The sequence below is a fragment of the Ornithorhynchus anatinus genome, chromosome 19 (assembly GCF_004115215.2).
Source record: "Ornithorhynchus anatinus isolate Pmale09 chromosome 19, mOrnAna1.pri.v4, whole genome shotgun sequence".
NCBI lineage: Eukaryota > Metazoa > Chordata > Mammalia > Monotremata > Ornithorhynchidae > Ornithorhynchus > Ornithorhynchus anatinus.
This window is the reverse complement of record NC_041746.1, coordinates 15,516,529-15,536,615: the sequence shown is the minus strand read 5'-3', so window position 1 is coordinate 15,536,615 and position 20,087 is coordinate 15,516,529. Positions and strand designations below refer to the sequence as shown.

Genomic DNA, 20,087 nt, shown 5'->3' with positions numbered 1-20,087 from the left:
ATAACTGAGGCCCAGAGAAATCAAGTGACTTGCCTAAGGTCACACAGCCGACAAGTGGCGGAGCGGGAATCAGAACCCAGGTCCTCCGGCTCCCAGACCCGTGCTCTTTCCTGTATCGAAAGTACCAATGCGAAGATTGGAGTCATGTTCAAGCCGTGCATAATAGATTACTTGAGGGAAAGTCAGACATGTTACATTGTATATGCCTAAACATCAGGATGGATGGTAAGGAGGATGACGATACCCCGGTTTCTCCATGCCTCTTGTTGCCCCTTTTGATGACCGAACACTGGACCTCCTCTAATGGTGTTTGTTAAACCCTAACTGTGTGCCAAGCACTGTGTTAAGCGCTGGGGTACGTACGAGATGATCAGGTCGGACACAGTTCCTGCCCCGGGTGGGGCTCCCGGTCTAAGGAGCGGGACGAGCAGGTATCGATGAAACGGTTGCGAGGTGCTCTGACGCGATCCATCTAGGAGACAGGGCTAACAAGTTGTCGTAAACCTTAAACTGCGTTACCGGCATTCATATTTTTCAATTGGCGGATGTCAGAGGTCGAGGATTACGCTACCTTCCATTCAGTAAAATACATTTTTGTGTCTAATAGCTCTCGGAGGGCCCATTGATAAGTCTAGGAGAAGGGAAGCCCTCCTCGTCGCTCGATCAACGGGATCCTAATTGTGCTCATCAACTCAGTTCTCTCGGTTTTCGTTCACCGCTCGCGCGGTTTAGTGATCGTCCCCATTTTCTCGGTGGGGGGAGAAACGAGAGACTAAGTGCCTCGCCCGAGGTTATATGATGCATCAGTGGCAGAACTGTGATTAGGAGTCACGGTTCCCGGTTCCCATGCTTCATCTGCTGGAACCGAGGGCCTCTTCTCTACGACAGAGTTAATTTTTGAGCAGTATTGCTTTATCTGCTCAGGTCAACTAAGGACCACTGCTGCGCATCTCAGGGTAAACAACTTGAATGTTAATGTTGAATGATTAATCAAAAATGTTTAAAGGAAAGAGACCTAGTCATTTCAGCTTAATAGGCGAAAACTTAATTTAGCCTGAAGGAACTTACGTAGAAAACTACACATCCTACTAATATATTTCAATCTAGGCCTGGGTCTCTTCAAAAATAACGACTGGATGTATAACAGCGTTAGAGAACAGTAGAGAAGCAGTGTGACCTGGAGGATAGAGCACGGACTCCAGAGTCAGGAGGTCATGGGTTCTAATCCCGGCTCTGCCGCTCGTCTGCCGTGTGACCTCAGTGAGCTCATCTGGAAAATGGGAATTAAGAGTGGGAGCCCCATGTGGGACCCCATGTGCCCGACACATAGTAAACGCTTAACACATCCCACAGTTATTATTAACTGTGCTTCTCCACGCTGTGGAGAAGCAGCGTGGCTCAGTGGAAAGAGCACGGGCTTTGGAGTCAGGGCTCATGAGTTCGAATCCCAGCTCTGCCACTTGTCGGCTGTGTGACTGTGGGCGAGTCACTTGACTTCTCCGTGCCTCAGTTCCCTCATCTGTAAAATGGGGATTAAGACTGTGAGCCCCACGTGGGACAACCTGATTCCCCTGTGTCTACCCCAGCGCTTAAAACAGTGCTCGGCACATAGTAAGCGCTTAACAAATACCAACATTATTAGTAGTAGTAGTAGTCAAGTCGGAGGAGTAAGTACAAGAAAGCACTTTGGGGGCTGAAATTTAAAGTGGTCTCTGCCTTTGGTCTTTTGTCGCGTGATGGTTTTGGGCTGGCACATCCGTTGGCAGGCTCGGATGGGAACTGAAGGAAAGTCGGTTGTGTAGGAAAAAGGTGTCTGAGATCTGAATGCGCGGCCTTGCCCTGGAGCTAGAGGAATTGACCAGAGTGAGCAGCCTAAAGTCACTTCAGCCCCCGATTCTAGGACTCCATTCTCCACTGGCAAACGGAAACCCCACGTAAAATACGAAAGACACATTCCCTGCCCACAACGAGCTCACAGTCTAGAGGGGAAGACAGACACGTAAGTATATTTAAAAAATGGCATTAACCCCATGCCTGCCTGCGCAAGGAAGTCCTGTTTCCCGGTGGAGTAGAGACGTTTCTCAGGGGATTTTAACTGCTGCATACAGCATCCCGAGCATCTGGTTAAGAGGACATTAAAAATGACTATCTTCGTTCTCTGGAGGTTGCTCCCACACTTTAATAGAACTCGTGCCGAGATTACCTTTCCCAACCCGCACCTCAGATTCAGCGCTTCCTTTCTTTCTCCCCGTTCTTCTTACAGACCTCTCCGACCATTTTAAATTCTTCTTCCTTTCTACGTCTCTGATCACATCCTGCCCGATTTAATCTCCATTCTCGCGACGTCCTCATTCGCCCACGGTATTCATCAAGGGTGCCCGGGCTGCTGATGGCATAACGGGAGATTGCGTATTTTTGAAAGGGTCGTTGTACGTTTCGGGGTTTGGGGTATGTTTTAATAAGGGACCTCAGACAGGGCAAAATAGGAGACTCTGTCAGGCGACGTGGCCCATTCGGGGCAGCCTTCAATCAATTTATCGTATTTATTGAGCACTTACAGTGTGCAGAGCACTGTACTAAGCTCTCGGGAGAGTACGGTATAACAGAGTTGGTTGACACGTTCCCTGTACACAATGAGTTTACAGTCTGGAGGGGGAGAAAGACAGACCTTTAATAGAAATCATACATTCATTCATTCATTCAGTCGTATTGATTGAGCGCCTTCTGTGTACGGAACACTGTACTAAGCGCTTGGAAAGTACAATTCGACACCAGACAGAGGCAATCCCTACCGAACAGTGGGCTCACAGTCTAGAAATCAATAAATTACGGCCACGTACATTCCTTGCATCTCTTTCCTGGAGCGTTTCCAGGATTCTACCGGTCGCGGTTATGGGAGGAAGAGTCTAGCAGGGGCATACCCATCTCATCCCTAGTTTGGGCAGTTGGTTAGCGAGTGGAAGGCAACCTGCTTCAAGTCAAAACTCAGCTGTGCTGGGCAACAGCAGCACAGGAGAGAGTCGAGGGTGGAGGCTCAAGTTGACCGTATGGAAGGAGGCGATGGTAAACACTTCAGTATTTTTACCTCAAAAAGTCTAGGCTACCAGAACGATCACAGATGGAGGTGGGGCATTTTGGGAGAGGTGGGTCCGTGGAGTCTCTGTGGGCCAGAGACGACTCGACAGCATTAAGACGAGAAAAGACGTTATACGCCGTGGGGCTGAGGGAGGAATGAAGAAAGGGTGCAGAGTCGAGTCAGAGCAGCGCAAGAGAGTGGGAGAAGAGGAAATGAGGGTCTGCAGTGTGGAAGTCCCTCCACTCTCATTCATTCATTCATTCATTCATTCAGTCGTATTTACTGAGCGCTTACTGTGTGCACCCGACTCCCATCCATTCCCTTTTCAAAGCCTTACTGAAGACTCATCTCCAAGAGACTTGCCCTGACTCAGCCCTCTTTTTTCTTAAACTCCCTTCCGTGTCTCCGTGACTCGCTCCCTTTACTCCTCCCTCCTCCTCCCAACCCCACAGCGCTTCTGTACATATCTGTGATTTACTTATATTAATGTCTGTCTCCCCGTGAACTGTGAATTCACTGTGGACAGGAATGTGTTTGTTATACTGTACTCTCCCAAGTGGTTAGTACAGTGCTCTGCCAACAGGAAGCATTCCATAAATACGATTGATTGACTATTCACAGCTCTCCTAAAAAGCCATCTCTCTGAGGTGGCTATCCCTGGTCGTGACATCCCATCAGCTATCCTGAGCACATCTGGTATCCCAGAGATAGACATATATCCCGGAGTCAGGGGAGACCACACTTTTCCTTACACAAGCTCATGTTTGAACAGGCTCTAATTTGTTATTATTTATGACAGATTCCAGCTGTCTCATTTTGTTAAGCAATTACAATATGCCAGGCACTGTACTACGCCTTGGGGTAGAAAAAAGATAATCAGGTTGGCCCCAGTTCCTGCCCCCCCGTGGGTTTAAGTTGGAGGGAGGAGGATTTAATCCCGTTTTAGAGATGAGGGAACTGAGCCACCGAGAAGTGAAGCGACTTGCCCGAGGTCACACTGCCGAGAAGTGGAGGAGACAGGATTAGAACCCAGGCCTCTGAATCTAGGCCCGTGCTCTTTTCACTAGATCTTGCTGGCTTTGCTGCCCTTGGCCTTTACCGTGATACTAACTTCTGGATTTTTCTCTCGATATTGTTACCTTCTCCCGTTTACACGATACCATAAGTAGTATAAATTGTCAGGTGACAATATGTCCATGACATGAAAAAGACAGAATGAGAGGGTTTTTTCTAAAAAACAAAAAAAAAAGTAGTGGTGAACTGTAAAGTCTGACCAGACAGTTGCTGGTTTTATGTATTTCATAGGAAAATAACTGTGGCGTTCCACAGTTAGAAGATGTAGGAGGTAATCGTGCTGCAAAGCACCTTTGGGAACATCTTTTTCTCTCATTTTTGGAAGTAGAGTTTGGGTTCCTCATAGAAAGAATAAAAACGGATTATTTTTAGGTTGTGACTTCGTACCAGAACTTTTCCATTTTGTTCTCTGCCTTTGCCCCACTCCAAATGTGAGCAATAAGGCTTAAAGCCCCCATGGGTGGGAATATTTTGTTTTGTATTTTGCTCTCTGTTCTGATCCAAATCTTCGGGGATGTCTCATGTCTCTGGCATCGTTCCACGTATCTACCGATGCTGTTATGTTATACTCTCCCAAGCGCTTAGTACAGTGTTCTGCGCATTGTATGTTCTGAGTAAATTCCATTGATTGGTTGATACTATTTCAGTGGTTCTTGGGGCAATTTACCTTCAAATGGACTAATTTTATAGCTTAGTGGAAAGATCATGGGCCCGGGAGTCAGAGGACCTGGGTTCTGCACCTGGCCTTGCCGCTTGCCAGCCCCGTGACCTTGGGCGAGTCGTTTAACTTCTGTGGCTCAGTTTCCTCATCTGTTAAATGGGGATTACACGCTACTCCTTTCTTTTTAGACTGGGCGCCCAGTGTGGGGCAGAGGCTGTGTTCCACCTGATGATCTTGTGTCTGCCCCAGAACTTAGTACAGCGTGTGGCCCATAGTGCTTAACAAATAACATTAAAGAAGACAAAGCTGGTTGAGCTATTAATTTTTTAATCTCAAACCTGAGGACTGATTTTTGTTCCACAGGAAGTACTTGTAAGAGGGGCTAGTGAGTAGTGAATTGGCCCAAAAGCAATTTGTATTGATATGTGTCTCCTCCTGCCTCTAGAATGTGAGCTTGTTGTGGGCGGGAATGTGTCTGTTGTTACATTGTACTCTCCCAGGCACTTAGTACAGTACTTCGCACACCGTAAGCGCTCACTGAATGCGATCGAATGAATGAATGTGCGGGGCCTGTCACCGTTTATTGTTGTAGTGAACTTTCCCAAGCACTTAGTACAGTGCTCGGCACACAGTGAGCACTTCATAAACCTGATGGAACGAGTGAACGAAGGAGACTCAAAGGGCTCAGTGTATAAATGAGCTCATCAGGCCCTTGAGTACTGAGGGTTGGCTATCACTTTTGTCCTTTGGAGCCGGAGGGAGGAGGGGTGTTCAGCAGCTTTCAGTAGCGAATGACCCGCCGCCTCAGCATACGTCGCTGATGTTTCGGCAAGTCATTTCTTTTCCAGCCGTGAGCGTGTGGATTCAGCTGTGTGGGCAGGAAGGATCGAATCGCCGACAAGGGCGTCGAAAGAGGACGCCCGGAGAGCTATGAATGACGGCGTTTCCCATCCCACTGAGATTTCAACCCAGAGCGGCCTTTTCGCGGCCTTGTCTCTGAGACGGTACACGATATCAGTTGAAGAGCGGGCCCTGGAAGATAAGGATGGGAAACGGTCGGAATGTGAACGGCGCTGCCTTTTAAATAGTTCCCAGAAACCGGCGCTGTCGACGGCCGGTGGCTCTGGGCTTCCGGAACCCGCTCCTTGCTGAACGAAGAGCCCGGAGTCGGTTTGAGATGCCCGCCCCGCCCCCCTTTTGTTTTTGCATCCTCGGATCCAGTCAGTCCGGACCCACTTTGTAAACAGTACACAAAATATTTTCCTCCTCGCACCGGGATAGGCAGTTCAAGTAAATGGAATAGACCGTTCACGTAGCATCTTCGCTCCTTTTTCTTGTAAGTGGCTCGCAACTCCTTTAATTTAGAGCTCAGCCCTCCGCCCAGACGTACCAAGGAGAGGCCTCGTGTCTTTCCTCCTCCTCCCATTTTTAGGCTAGATGGGCCGTACTCTCTCATGCCACGGCACAAACCTGCCCTCGCCCCGCTCGGGCACAGCCACGGACTTCGGGGGCCCGTCGGTACCCCCGGCCGAATCTACAGCAGCCGGTGTGTAATCCGTCTGTCAGCGGAGAGCGCGGCAGCGGGAGAGAGCACCGCAGCGGTGTGCAAAGAAAATCACCGGTAAACCGGCACGGCCTCCGGAGGGTTCCAGGCAGTCGACCTGCGTGACGGGGCGGTACTGTTGTAGGGAGAGAATGAAGAGAAGGAATGGAGCTTAAGCTCCTGCTGAGCGAGGCACCGCCTTCGTTCTCTTGTCCTCTTCTAAACGCTCAGTACAGCGCTTGACAAAGCAGCACAGTTGTAGGGAGAGAATGCAGAGAAGCAGCGGAGCTGAACTCCGGGTGGGCAGGGACCAACCTTCGTTATATTATCCTCTTCCAAGCGCTCAGTACAGCACCTGACAAGGCGGTACTCTCGTAGGGAGAGGTCGAAGAGCAGCAGCGGAGCTTCAGCTCCTGGTGAGCAGGAAACCACCTCCGTTGTATTGTCCACTTGCAAGAGTTTAGTTCAGCGCGCTGTCCCCAGTAAGCGCTCAGTAAATACCATGGATTGATTTCCTCGGATTGCAAATAAACAAAGCCACCTGTTCAGGCTGGACATCTGCTCCCGAGTAGCTAGAGGAACCAGTTGTTGTTTTGCTTAATGGGAATGAATTGCTTATTCACTTCTTTTTTTCATTCTGCAGCCACGTAGTAATTATGGGATTTGAATAAATCATTTCCTTAGTGCGATTACTCTTTGAATTGCCCAAATTTGTGTCAGTTTAGACATTTTTGTTTGGGTCTTTTTTTATCGCCGGACCGACTGTCCCGTTGATTAGTTGAAGTGACGCCCGACGCTCCGTGAGTCTGTGCCAGGGCAGACGGGGTTACTCATCCGATCAATCACTGGTATTTATTGAGCGCTTACTGTTGTCAGAGCACTGTACTGAGTGCACGGAAGACTAAAGTACAACAGAGTTAGCAGATGTTCTCTGTCTACAAGAAGCTTACGGTCGAGAGGGAGGTGTGGGCGGAGGTGCGGACTTGTGGAGAATGCAGCTAGAATGTTGTCTTCTTCTCCCGCGGGCTGCCAGAGTGATCTGTTGGTGTCTTCCCGTCTCGACGGTAAGCTCGTTGTGGGCAGGAAACCTGTCTACTGAAGTTCTGGATGACGCAGCCCTTAGTCCAGTGTTCCGCACACAGGAGGGCCTCGATTAATACCACTGATGGATTGCTGATCCCATAAAATGACCGGCTCGGAGTCCCATCCCCAAGAAGAGCAATGAATAACTGCGATGCGATTTGCCGAATCCGCCAGACGTTACGGTGTCCAGCGGTACGGTGACGCAAGCCCGAGTTTCTTCGAGGAAGGGGACATTTCGAAACACCCCTGAAACTGAAATGAGGCATCCCCCTTTGACCCTAAAACCATTTTTTTTTTTAAATGGTATTTGTTCAATGCATCCTATTTGCCAGGCACTGTCCTGAACGCTGGGCTAGGTACGAGGAAATCAGTTTGGCGGCTGACAGACTTTATCCCTGTTTTACAGATGAGGTAACTGAGGAACAGAGAAGTCGTGACTTGCCCAAGGTCACCCAGCAGACAAGTGGCAGATCCAGGGTTAGAACCCAGGTCCCCTGACCCACCGTTTACTTTCCACTAGGCCACCCTGCTTCTCCTTCCGCTCTGCTTTGGGGTCCAGGGAGTCTATACCAACTAGGGCCTGCCTCTTCTCCAAAGTTATTGCGATCGAAAGTGTACCAAGGAATATTATATACTTCAAAATGAAGAGGGAACTTGCTTAAACCGGTGTCATTTGAAGGGAGGAATACCGGTGTTTAAAGGTCAAAGATGACGAGGACTTCAGGATTCGGAGAGGAAGCTGACACTTATTTCTTTTCTTTAGTACAAAGCCTCGTGAGACTTACATTCCTCGGAAATATGCAGCCTATCGAATTAAAAGGGGAAAATAATGCAGCCATTTTGAAAATGAAGTGGTTTCTCAGAATATCTTGGACGGGGGGAAAGCTAATAAAAGAATGCAAATATTGAACTTTTTAACAATTTAGTTTCGTTCTTAAAATATTCTTTGTTGTTATTTTCCAGTGTTTTATTGAGCAGTAAAATTGGTTAACATCGTTCCCACATGGGGATTTGTTCACATTAGTACGTAATGGAGACCGAAGAGGGAATTAGTTTATTCCTTTTTTCTTTCCAGACCACAGTATTCATTTTTTTACTTTAAATATTCAGCCTCCCTCCCTCTTTCACTCCCTGTAACCCCATGCAAATGGCCACCGGAAAAAAGCAAACACCGAGTCGAAAGGAAAACGAGATTAGAAGGAAATGATAGGAGAAGGCACCCTAGGTGAAGCTTAAGACACTTTCTCTCTGGACTCCATGTAACCTGTTTAATTGGGTCTTAGATTTTGTACCTCTCCACAGCCGAAAGGCTATGCCATGTCTCTGGGTTTCAGGTTGTCAGCTCAGAATCTCTTATACTAAGGTCAAGTTGGCAGAAGTGCCTGGGTAAACTGGTCTCATTTGACTCATCTGCGGATCACCGCAGAATATATATTGTGTTGCCGGAGACCGCGGCCATTCTTTACTGCATAATTCCCAAGTATGCTCATGCAATACAAAACAGCAGAAGCCACCCACCGGGAGCTTACAGTTGAGAGGGGGAGAGAGACATTAAAATAAATGCAATGTTATGGAAATGTACACAAGTACTGTGGAGCTAAGGGAGGGCTGAATAAAGGGTGCAAATCCAAGTGCCAGGGTGACGGAGAAGGGAGTGGGCGAAGAAGTGAAGGCTTAGTGCCTCAGTTACCTCATCGGTAAAATGGGGATTAACTGTGAGCCTCACGGGGGACAACCTGATTACCCTGAATCTACCCCAGCGCTTAGAACAGGGCTCTCCACATAGTAAGCGCTTACTGTGTTGTTGTTATATTATATTGTGTATTATTACTGTGTTCTGCACCTAATAAGCACTCAGTAAATGCAATTTTTTTTTATGGTATTTGTTAAGAATTTAGTAGGTATCAAGGGTGTATACAAGCAATTCAGGTTGGATACAGTCGCTTTCCCACGTGGGGCTACCAGTCTCAATCCCCTTTTGAGAGGTGAGGTAACTGAGGCACAGAGAAGTAAAGTGACTTGCCCAGGGTCACACAGTACATTCCGAGCACTTAGTACAGTGCTCCGCACATAAATTCATTCAATAAAATACTATTGAATGAAAAGTGGCGGGGCTGGGATTAGAAGCCACGACACTGTGACTCCCAGGCCCGTGCTCTAGCCATTAGGCCGCACTGCTTCTCAGAAAGCGTAGCGGAAATTTGGAATGTTCAGTTCAGTTTGCCGACAGAGTGGATCAACCGTTTCCCTTTGGATTTGGTAACGCCCCGCTGTCATCTTTCTTCTGAGGCCACGTTTTTCTAGAAAGAAACTCTCCTCGTGTGGGTGCCATCTTTCTGGGAGAGCAGAACACATGCAGCCAAGTGTGGGAGGGAGAGAAAGAAGGCTGGAAGCAAACCGTGATGTTTGGGCTCATGCCCGCAGGATTCGGCTTCATCAGGACTGGTCAATCTGTTGCCTAGCTGCTTTCCTCAGCGCTGTTTAAGTTTTAATTATCTTCCAACTGGCTGAACTGCTAGAAAGGACCTGAGAGAGAACAAAGAAGATGTTCTATTTTTCCAGCAGCGTCCCTCTCTGGAATTGAGAAAGTCAGTTGTGTGCAATGCCCTTATTATCAGTTTAAATCTGAGCCTGCTGTGCATTTGAGAAATGACATTGGAAGGGGGGAAGAAAAGGCAAATAAAACTGTGATCTTCCGCTTTTATTCCAAAACAATTCTGTCAAGGAAAATACAGTATCTGCCGCCATTGTTTTTGTGTCATGACCTAGAACCAGCCTCTTTTCTGCGCGACGTGACTAAAGCGAGCAGGCCTCTTGTTTCGAGTTAAGGGGTTCGAGGCCTAGCCTCGATTTTGGAGGGTTGAAACAGAACTCTGGTTCTCAGGGTGGCTTCACCGTGTGGTCCTCCGGCCCGGGTGGAAGAGGAGAGGAGGGTTTTTTTCCGTTTTGTTTCTTTTTTAATGGTATTTGACAAGCGCTTATTATATGCCAGGCACCGTACTCCTGCTACTCCTGTTTCCTGCTAATGCTACCCTTCTCCGGCCATGGCTCCAGCCTCTTTCTGTTCCTGCCTGACGCTATCACGGCAGCTGCCGTCATTCTGGTGCGGATGGAGTGGGCTGAAGATAATCATCGTGGTATTTGTTCAGCACTTTTTGTTGGGGGAAAAAAGGTTCCCGTTACGTGCTTTAAAATGAGCCAGGCCCTGAACTAAGTGCCGGGGTAGATACGAGCTGATCAGGTCAGACACCGTCCCCGTCCCAGTCGAAGCAGGAGGAATCTGGTACCGATATTTACAGACGAGGAAACTGAGACCCGGTGAATCGTATGCCCAGGGTCTCACAGCGGAGAGGCGGGATTTGAACCAGGGTCCTGTGACTCCCAACCCCGTGTTCGTTTCCACTTAGACTCCTGGGAACGCCACCCAGGTACCCCACGAGTAGTTCCCTCTTGTTAGGGGGAGCCAATCTAACTGAAAAGCAGCATGACCTGGAGGGTAGAGCCATGGGCCGGGGAGTCGGAAGGACCTGGGTTCTAATCCCAGCTCTGACGTTTGTCTGCTGTGTGACTTCGAGCAGGTCACTTAAATTCTGTGCCTCGGTGACCTCATCTGTAAAATGGGGTTGAAGAGTGTGTTCCCCATGTGGGAAACGGACCACATCTGACCTGATTAGCGTGTCTGGCACATGGTAAGTGCTTGACAAATTTTGTTTTTAAGTGATAGGCTATTCACTGCCGTACCTCTGAATAAGATAAAAGCTCCATCCTCCTTTAGTATCTTGACTTTGTAAACAAATGTGGGGAAAGTTCACTTGGGTGAGAAATCTAAGAACGGTATTTTATGTTATAGTTTCCTCTTGTAGGAACTGAGATAATATTGTGCAGGAGGAATATTTAGACTGTTATACCCATGGTAATTAACAGGCTAATCAAGAGGATGCCAAGTCCAGTAGCCAGTTGCTAACTTGACCTCGGGATTCCGCGGTCGAGATGATAGAATCTACATTTATACGGCAACTTTTATCTAGATGCATCTCCGAGCGCTTTACAGACTGTCTATATTACTTGGCTTCCTATCACAGACACGATCGTGGGGGTTTACAATCTAACCCCTTGTTTACAGCGGCCCTGGAAACTCCTCTTCGGAGGGAAATTTTCCATTTCTGGTATCTGCGCCAAAATAAAATGTCTTTCTCTCCAGGTGGGAAAAAAAAAATGCTTGCTTTACCCTTGTACTTTTTTTTTCATTTTTTATGGAAAGGATTTGCAGATACCCTCTTGCGTTATCTAACTCCAACTCAGCAATGACTGAAACTGAGTTGAGTGGGCCCGTGATACCGTAGATAGTTGGGTGGCAAGAAAGTGCTTTGAATGGATTTCCACCGAAGCTGAACGACAGGCGAGGCTGAGGCCGGCAGCCCCAGTGTCAGGAGGGAAATGGGGAGGTGTCTAAAATTGGGATCCGTCCCGGTTGCCAAGTTTAGCCTTCCTTCTCTTCCAGAAACTGGGCCAGGGGATGGTGTCGGATTCCAGGGAAGCTCAGACCCGAGCCCTTCAACAGAATAGCCTTCCCCCATTACCTTACATCTTGGTTGAAGAGAGAGGCTGACAGCCCTCCCCCAACACACACACCTCTCCACATCCAAAATGGGCTTGAAAAAAATCCCAGACCATCACCACCGCATGCATTCTCACTTCCAGCAGCCTGCTCTGATTCATCATCGTAGGGAGAGGAGCAGATGGCTTATATCAGGTGTGTGGGGAATTGCACAAACTTTAGGCTAGAAGCAAGCAGGAGGAAAAATAGCTGACAGTATAAAATGCAAAGTAAGTCTTCTAAGTTACCAGGGTTTTTTTTAATCAGTATTTACATTTTGTAGGTAGCATGCCGCGAATGTGGGGATAAAAGAACAAATCATATCTAATGATGAAACAATATCTTACACGATCAAGCGATGTTATTTATGGAGCGCTTACTTTGTGCAGAGCACTGCGCTAAGCACGTGGGAGAGAGTACAATAAGACAAGACTCGATATATTCAACGGAGGTGGGTCACGGCCGAGAAAGCACAGTCTGCTCTGTGTGAATTGAAATCCGATCCCTCGTAACATGAGGGAATAGCTCGGCGCTTAGTACAGTGCCCGGTACGTAGTAAGCGCCTAACAAATGCCACAGTTATTCTCTTCCTCACATGTCCAAGGCATTCATCCCAGATGGCGGTGACTTCCGTTGGGACGGTGTGGGTGTTGAACACCATAGGAGAATTTCCAGTTCTCTTGCCAGAGGATTTGTCCATTTACTAACCTGTGAATCCCTTTGCCAAGTGAAGGGAGCTAGCTGACTTAAGGTTGAAAACTTGTTAGCGGCAGGTGAGACTTCCAAAGTAGCGCAGACGGGGAAGAGGCCACTGTGTTCAAGAGCTCCTCCGTTGAATTCCGCAGCAGAGTTCAGACATCAGCGCAGGGCAGCGGCCGGAGAAGCCGGTGGCCGAGAGATGAGATTTGGGATTGCGGGGTTTAAAACCGTTCCGAAAGCTTTCCCTGGTCAGGTAGAGGCTGGCCAGCAAAGAAGCCGGGCTTTTATGTGCGTATGAAGAATCAGCTTATTAACAGGAAAATGGGAGGATAATTAAAATACATTTTTTTGGTGGTGGGTCATTTTTTTTTTCTCTACAGAAAGCAACATTGATTCATTGAATTTTTCTCCACTCGGTAAAATTTATCTTGGGAGTGTGGAGGGAGAGAGAGAGAGAGAGAGAGAGAGAGTAATTCTTACGGATCCGCAGTTGTACTGAGTTTCAGGGGTTGAGCCAGACTGCAACTGATTTGCTTTTCAAGATTAATAATAGTAAGAATAGTAACTGTGGTTTTTGTTAAGTGCTCACTATGTACCAGACACTGTAGTAAGTACCAGGGTGGATACAGTCAAGTTGGATACAGTGCCTGTCCCACGTGAGGCTCACTGTCTCAATCCCCATTTTACAGATGAGGGAACTGAGGCACAGAGATGTGAAATATCTTTCCCGAGGTCACAGAGCAGACAAGTGGTAAAGTCAGGATTAGAGCCCATGACGGTCCGACTCCCAGGCCCGTGCTCCGTCCACTGTGCCTTGATTTATTCACTTTGAAGGTGTCACATTCACGCTCCACATAATTCCAAGAAAAGTGACTATGTTTTAATTAGCATCCTGGGCTAGGGGAAAGAGCACGGAAAGAGCTGGGCGAATCAATTTTTATCCCTTTTGGGCCTCAGTTTCTCATCTGTACAGTGGGGCTTAGCAGTCTACTCACCTGTCGTCTTGGTTTGTAAGCCCCGGGTGGATCGGGGATTGTGTCCAACCCCAGCACGTAGCCCACGGTAAGTACTTTACTAAATTAGGTATGACAGCAATTGGAAGCTCTGTTGGGGTTAAGTTCTTAGTACAGTGCCTCGCGCACAGTAAGCCCTCAGTAAGTACCATTGATGGGTGAGTTCCACACTCAGGAACAAATGTAGAGCCTGGAGTTAAGCTCATAATAATAATAATAATAATGGTGTATGTTTTTATGTTGGCATTTGTTAAGCGCTTACTCTGTGGAGAGCACTGTTCTGAGCACTGGGGTAGATACAGGATAATCAGTTTGTCCCACGTGAGGCTCACAGTTAAACCCCATTTTACAGATGAGGTAACTGAGGCACAGAGAAGTTAAGTGCCTTGCCCACATCTCTTACTGGGTATCAAGCACTGTTCCAAGTGCTGGGGTAGATTCTTGGTTATCAGTATGGATGCAGTCCATTTCTCACATTGGGTTCACCAGTCTTAATCCTCATTTTACAGATGAGGTGACTGAGGCACAGAGAAGTTAAGTGACTTGCCCAAGGTCACACGGCAGACAAGTGGCGGAGGCAGGATTAGAACCCAGGTCCTTCTGCCTCACAGGCCTGTGTTCTATCCACTGAGCCGTGCTGCTTCTCAAAATATTTCTTCTTTCTCCCAGCCTCTAATCCCACAGAGCACATTTTTAGGCAACCCACGTTCCACGCTCGGGGGATAACCTTTGGTTGTGTTGTCGTCATTCTTATCTTCTTTTTTAAAAACGAAAAAAATAAAACCTTCTCCCCTGAGATGTAATCTCTCGGCAGAAAATGTTTAGCATTGGTCTTGTGTTTAATCATCTTTCGATTGATGCTCAGTGTCCTCAACGGAACCTCTCACCATTTGTTTCCTCAGGTATATCCGAATAGTCGGGACTCACAATACCGTAAACAAGGTCTTCCATATCGTTGCCTTCGAATGCATGTTTACAAACAAAACCTTCACTCTGGAGAAAGGCCTGATGGGTAAGTCCTTCTTTTTATGCACCTGTGTGGAGTTTTCAGATATTTCACCCTCAGATATTTGAAGGAATTACCCACAACTCATCCTTTCCCCCTCTCGATCCGGCCCGAGAGAGTTCTCAGACATCAAGTAGATATCTTTAAGAAAAACGTGGTCCATTTGGTTGTCATATGGCTTGCCGCAACAGCACGTTATCGTTATTTTTGTTTTGAGTAATAAGGATTATTACCCTCGGTAAATTTAGGGCCTGTAATTTTGGTAATATAATTTAAACCTCGGGTAGAGTTAAAATGATTTCTTTAGGGTTTCATGTGAATTTGCTCTGTGGGGAGTATTAATGATGGATGAGGGAGGCTCTTAAAGTTGAAATCTATTCCATATTTACTGCTAGTTAAAATTAGAGGGAATCTCCGTCTTGTTGCTTAATGGTTCGTCTTTTCCAAATCCGTAAAGGGAGACCGCGGGCCTGGGTCAGAATGCACTTGACGCTCAGCTGTGTATTTCACATTGATTCACTCCCAATTCCAAATTTGTATTGTTCTTCCATTCTGCTAAAAAAGCACTCGTTTGCTATTGTGCTGTATTTGGGTAAAACTGATGCTAGTTAGCAAAGAAAACGTTTTTAGACACTGGGCAGAAAAAGCGCATGCCCACGCTATTCACTGCCCAGGTGGTTTGCAATCTTGGGATCTTGCAGTCGATTTCTCTCCTTTATATTTCCAGAAAATGGGGGTGGTTTTTCCCTTCTCGGTTGGTCTCGGACACCCATTTTTTTTTTTTTTTTGCCTCTTTGAAACTTCTTTAGGACTAGATCCTAGGAATGTGATTTCACTACAGACCTCCTTCCAGTATCCTTCTCTCCCTCTTGTCCTGATTTCATTAGGAGGCAGGAGTTTCTAACTCGTTCAAAGTAAAACTTGATAGCCCCTCCCTTTTCCTTCTCGGGTCTTGAAAAATGCCTGAATCTGAGATTTGCAGAGTAAAGGAAAACAACTTGAGAATGGCTAGAAACAAGAGAGCCGGGGGTGATTTGTAGCTGCTCATTAGTTCTCTTAATTCTGAGGTACCTCCCGCCTCACAGAATTACCTCCCAACCCAGGAAGTCCTAGGATTAATTAGATGGGGTTTTTTTAAACTCATAAAACACACTTCGCTTTTTAAAGATAACCGCTGAGCCCATACCTGGTATTACTGTTGTTGCATTTCTTAGTATGCTTGAGTTTAGAGATGGTTTGTTTGGAGTGGGGGTTTTTTTTGATGGTCTGAATTTGTACAACGGTGCATCTTTTCCATACCTGATCCTCGGTGCCCAATAAAGCGTTTTCTTTCAACGGCTACCTAGATTGGGCCGTCTTCAGTCTCCCCTTTCATCCAGCTCCACTGCTCTTGGAGATAGAAAGGTCTCCAGACAGAGGTCTCTTGGGAGGTCAGAGTATTTTACATAGAGACAAGATGCGTGGCGAATCTCCCTCCCCGTAACTCAGCGTATCGTATTCCTCTCCATGCTGTAGGAGAGATGAAAGTGATTCCTCTGACTTGAGGTTTTTTTCTTTTTCCATCCCCCTTTCGAGATGAGCCAGAGAGAATGGAAATTGAGCTTATTAAGGGGACGTAAATCCTTCGAACATGTCGGACGTGGAGAATTTTTAACAGGCGGAAGAAGAAAGCTGTGAAGTAGTGGTAGGGAGGCTTTCAACCCGTGGATTGCTTATTTAGTCAAATTGAACGAATCAATATTACTGGAAAGCCAATAAGACGAGACAGGAAGATGGGCCGAGGAAAGCCTTAGAAACCCGGGACGGGTTTCTGATTTTTTACTGAAACGCCGGTAATTCCGGTCCCTTCTGGGGACGCCGGAAGCTTTCCCCACCCACGACACTGCATCATCTGCCCGTCGTCATTCCTCAGCGAAAGGGGAGCGATGGGGCAGATCCGCGTAAACGCAGCGACTACTCGCCGGCAGGTGCGCCGCAACGAGATGAGGACCGGCCCGACTTTGGCAATGGGAAGCCGCAGGGCGTAGTGGCTAGAGCACGGGTCTGGGAGTCAGAAGGTCCTGGGCTCTAATCCCGGCTCTGCCACCTGTCTGCCGTGCGGCCCCGGGCAAGTCCCTTCACTTCTCTGGGCCTCAGGTCCCTCATCTGGAAAATGGGGAGTGAGACTGGGAGTCCCTCGCGGGACAGGGACTGGATCTGATGTGCCTGTATCCGCCCCCGGGCTTCGTGCAGAGCTTAGAACAGTGCTCAGTGCTTAGAGCAGTGCTTGGCACATAGTAAGCGCATAACAAATATCATTATTGTTCCTCTTATTGCTTCTGCCACCAGCCTCCCGCTTAGACTACTAAGACGATGCTTTCTCATCGTCAACATCGTCATCCTCATCAACGGTCTTTATTAAGCGTCTACTGTAAGGTCGTTGTCTGTTGTGGTGTATTGCTCTGCACACGGTAAATGCTCAGTAAATACGACTGAATGAATGAATGTGTGCAGAGCATAGTGCTAAGCGCTTGGGAGAGTACAGTTTGATGGAGTCAAAAGACACGGTCCCTGCCCACATTGAGCTTAAAGTCTCCGGCCTTACGGAATCACGGCTCTAGCTCTGACTTGGGTGGGTACCAGCAGATTGGGTTGGACAGAGTCCAACCGTACGGGGGCTCACGGTCTCAATCCCCACTTTCCAGACGAGGTTACCGAGGCCCGGAGACGTGACGTGACATGCCCAAGGTCGCCCAGCAGACAAGTGGCAGAGCCTGGATTAGAACCCATGCCCTCCCGACTCCCAGGCCCGGGCTCTATCCGCTCCGCTGACGGCCTTTGAGTCGATGAACGTCCTCCCACTTCCCCCTTTCAGACTCTTCTTCTCAGGCGGAATGCCTGCCTCACCTGCTTCTCTCTCTCCTCTGCAGCCTCTTTCCTTTCAGTCTGCCTTGAATGCCGCAAAAGGAGCGCTCAGTCGATCGACGGTATTCATGGAGCGCTTACCGTGTGCGGAACACTGTACCAAGCGCTTGGGAGGGTTCGATATAGCAGAGTCGGTGGACAAGCTCCCCGCCCACTCCGAGCTGACAGCCTAGAGGGGTTACGTCTGTCGGGAACGGCACCCGGAGCCCACGTGTCTCCCACGGGCCCCTGTGGGTTCGTCGTCTGGGCGGATCATAGCGGGCGACACCTGCTCGCCAACTCGCTTGGCACTGCCACTGTCCCAGCAGGAGCACAGCCGGCAGGGAACAGAGAGGGCGCCCTCCTCCGTGCAGACCGCCACCGCTGGACTCGATCCCGCATTCGGTTCCGCGTCGCGAGGTCTTCGGGCCCGGACCGAGGCACGTCCAGCGTTCTCGAGTGGGAACGATTCAGTTCAGAGGGCTGACTCTGGGCCTTCAAAATCCCGCACGGCTTCCCCGCTTCCCGTCCCGGACCCTTCATCTCCAGCCGCCCTCCTGACCGTTTGATCCTCTCTGCTAGTTCATCCGGCTCTCCGGCTCCCACGGTCGTCCCTCCGCGGCGGCCTCCTCTTTTTCCCCTTCTTTAATCCCAGCTGCCAGCTGCTCTTCTCCCATTAATCAAAGGACCGTCTTTGGGTTCATCCCTGCCAAGAAGCCTTCTCACGGTAGGCAAGAGGAATGTCAGATTTTTCTCTCTTATCAGGGAAGAGATGAATAAATCAAGGCTTGATGACGAGTCGCGATACCCTTTTAACGTGGCTCTGGTCTCTCTTTTCCCCCTACTCAGTGTAAACCCTCAGAGAAGCAGTGTGGATTAGAGACGCACCGAGGAGTGGCGGATACAGCCCCGGCCTGGGAGTCAGAAGGACCTGACTCCTTTTCCCGGCTGTGCCACCGTCTGCTGTGTGACCTGGGGCAAATCACGTCACTTCTCTGGGCGTCTCCTTCCTCGTGGAGAAAATGGAGATTATGACTCTGAGCCCCATGTGGGGCAAGGATTGAGCCCAACGTCATGAGCTTCTGTCTACCCCAGCACTCAGTGCAGTGCCTGGCACATAGTAAGCGCTCAACAAATCCCATTAAGAAAAGGGAGCCCTCCAGAAGCAGAGACCGTGTCTCCTGGATCTTCTCCTCCCTCTGCAGGGCAGTCATACTAATCAAAGTCCTTTTTAAGCGCGTACTGTGTGCCAAGCACTGTTCCGAGCCCTGGGGTAGGTACAAGTTGATCGGATTGGACACAGTCCCTGTGCCACGTGGGGCTCCCGCTCTTAATCCCCGTTTTCCAGCTGAGGTAACCGAGGTCCAGAGAAGTGAAGTGACTTGCCCCAAGTCACCCAGCAGACACGTGGCGGAGCCGAGATTAGAACCCAGGTCCTTCTGAATCCCAGTCCCAGATTCTATCCACCAAGCCGCGCTGCGTCATACTTTAAACCAGATGCCCTGCGGATGCTCCTTAAATGGAAAAGAATGTTCTAGTTGGTCTGTTGGGACCAACTCCCTTCACAGTCTGGGTATTTTTACCCTGCTCTCTTGTTACCATTTCCAAGGGGGGAAGTGAAACTCATTGGCCACGGGCTATTAAGATTGTGATGTTATTACCGAAACTGCCAATAGGTACCAATTATGTTGATGGCATTTTTTTTTCTAGTTCCTTGTTACCTAGTAATTGGGCAGAGACCTCCTAAGTGAGCCTTTAAACAGCTCTGGATTTAATTAATATTCTTAACTATCCACAGAGCACCTGCCTTGGACCTGGGCGCTTTAGAGGCGGAAAAGAAAGTCTTTCTAGCTTAGAGATAGGGTCGTTGTCCTCGGTGAGTTTACATTTGGGTTCAGAGGAAGCAATGTCCCAATCAAGGTGGGTAATAATGATAATAATTATAATAGTATCTGTTAATTACTCGCTGTGCGTCAAGCACTGTTCTAAGTGCTGGGATAATTGCAAGCTAAGCAGGTTGGACACAGTCTCCGTCCCGCATGGGGTTTATGATCTTAATCCCCATTTTACAGGTGAGATAACAGCGGCACAGAGACAGTGAAGTGACTTGACTAAGGTCACGCAGTACTCAAATGGCAGGGCTGGGGTTAGAACGCAGGTCCTTCTGACTCCCAGGCTCGTGCTGTATCCACTAAACTGTGAAAGCACATACCGTGTGTCGATCACTATTCTAAGCGTGGGGTAGATGCAAGCTGATCAGGTTGGACATAGTCGTCCCTGTCCCAAATGGGGCTCACGGTCTCAAATTCCATTTTCCAGATGAGGTAACTAAGGCCCGGAGAAGTGAAGTGACTTGCCCAAAGGTCACACAGCAGACAAGCGGCGGAGCCGAGATTAGAACCCAGGTCTGTCTGACTTTTAGAAAAAGTGATCCGGGCAGCAGAGTGAAGTG

At 48.4% G+C, this 20,087-nt stretch overlaps 1 protein-coding gene across 3 annotated transcripts in view; it reads left to right on the top strand.

Annotated features, from left to right (window-relative positions):
- BTBD9 (BTB domain containing 9) overlaps positions 1-20,087 on the top strand; it is a 260,533-nt gene that overhangs the window by 134,392 nt on the left and 106,054 nt on the right. For all 3 annotated transcript variants that reach the window (XM_029047292.2, XM_029047291.2, XM_029047293.2), the window contains exon 7: positions 14,649-14,758. In XM_029047292.2, coding sequence (XP_028903125.1) covers positions 14,649-14,758 — 110 coding nt within the window. The remainder of the gene's footprint in view (positions 1-14,648; positions 14,759-20,087) is intronic.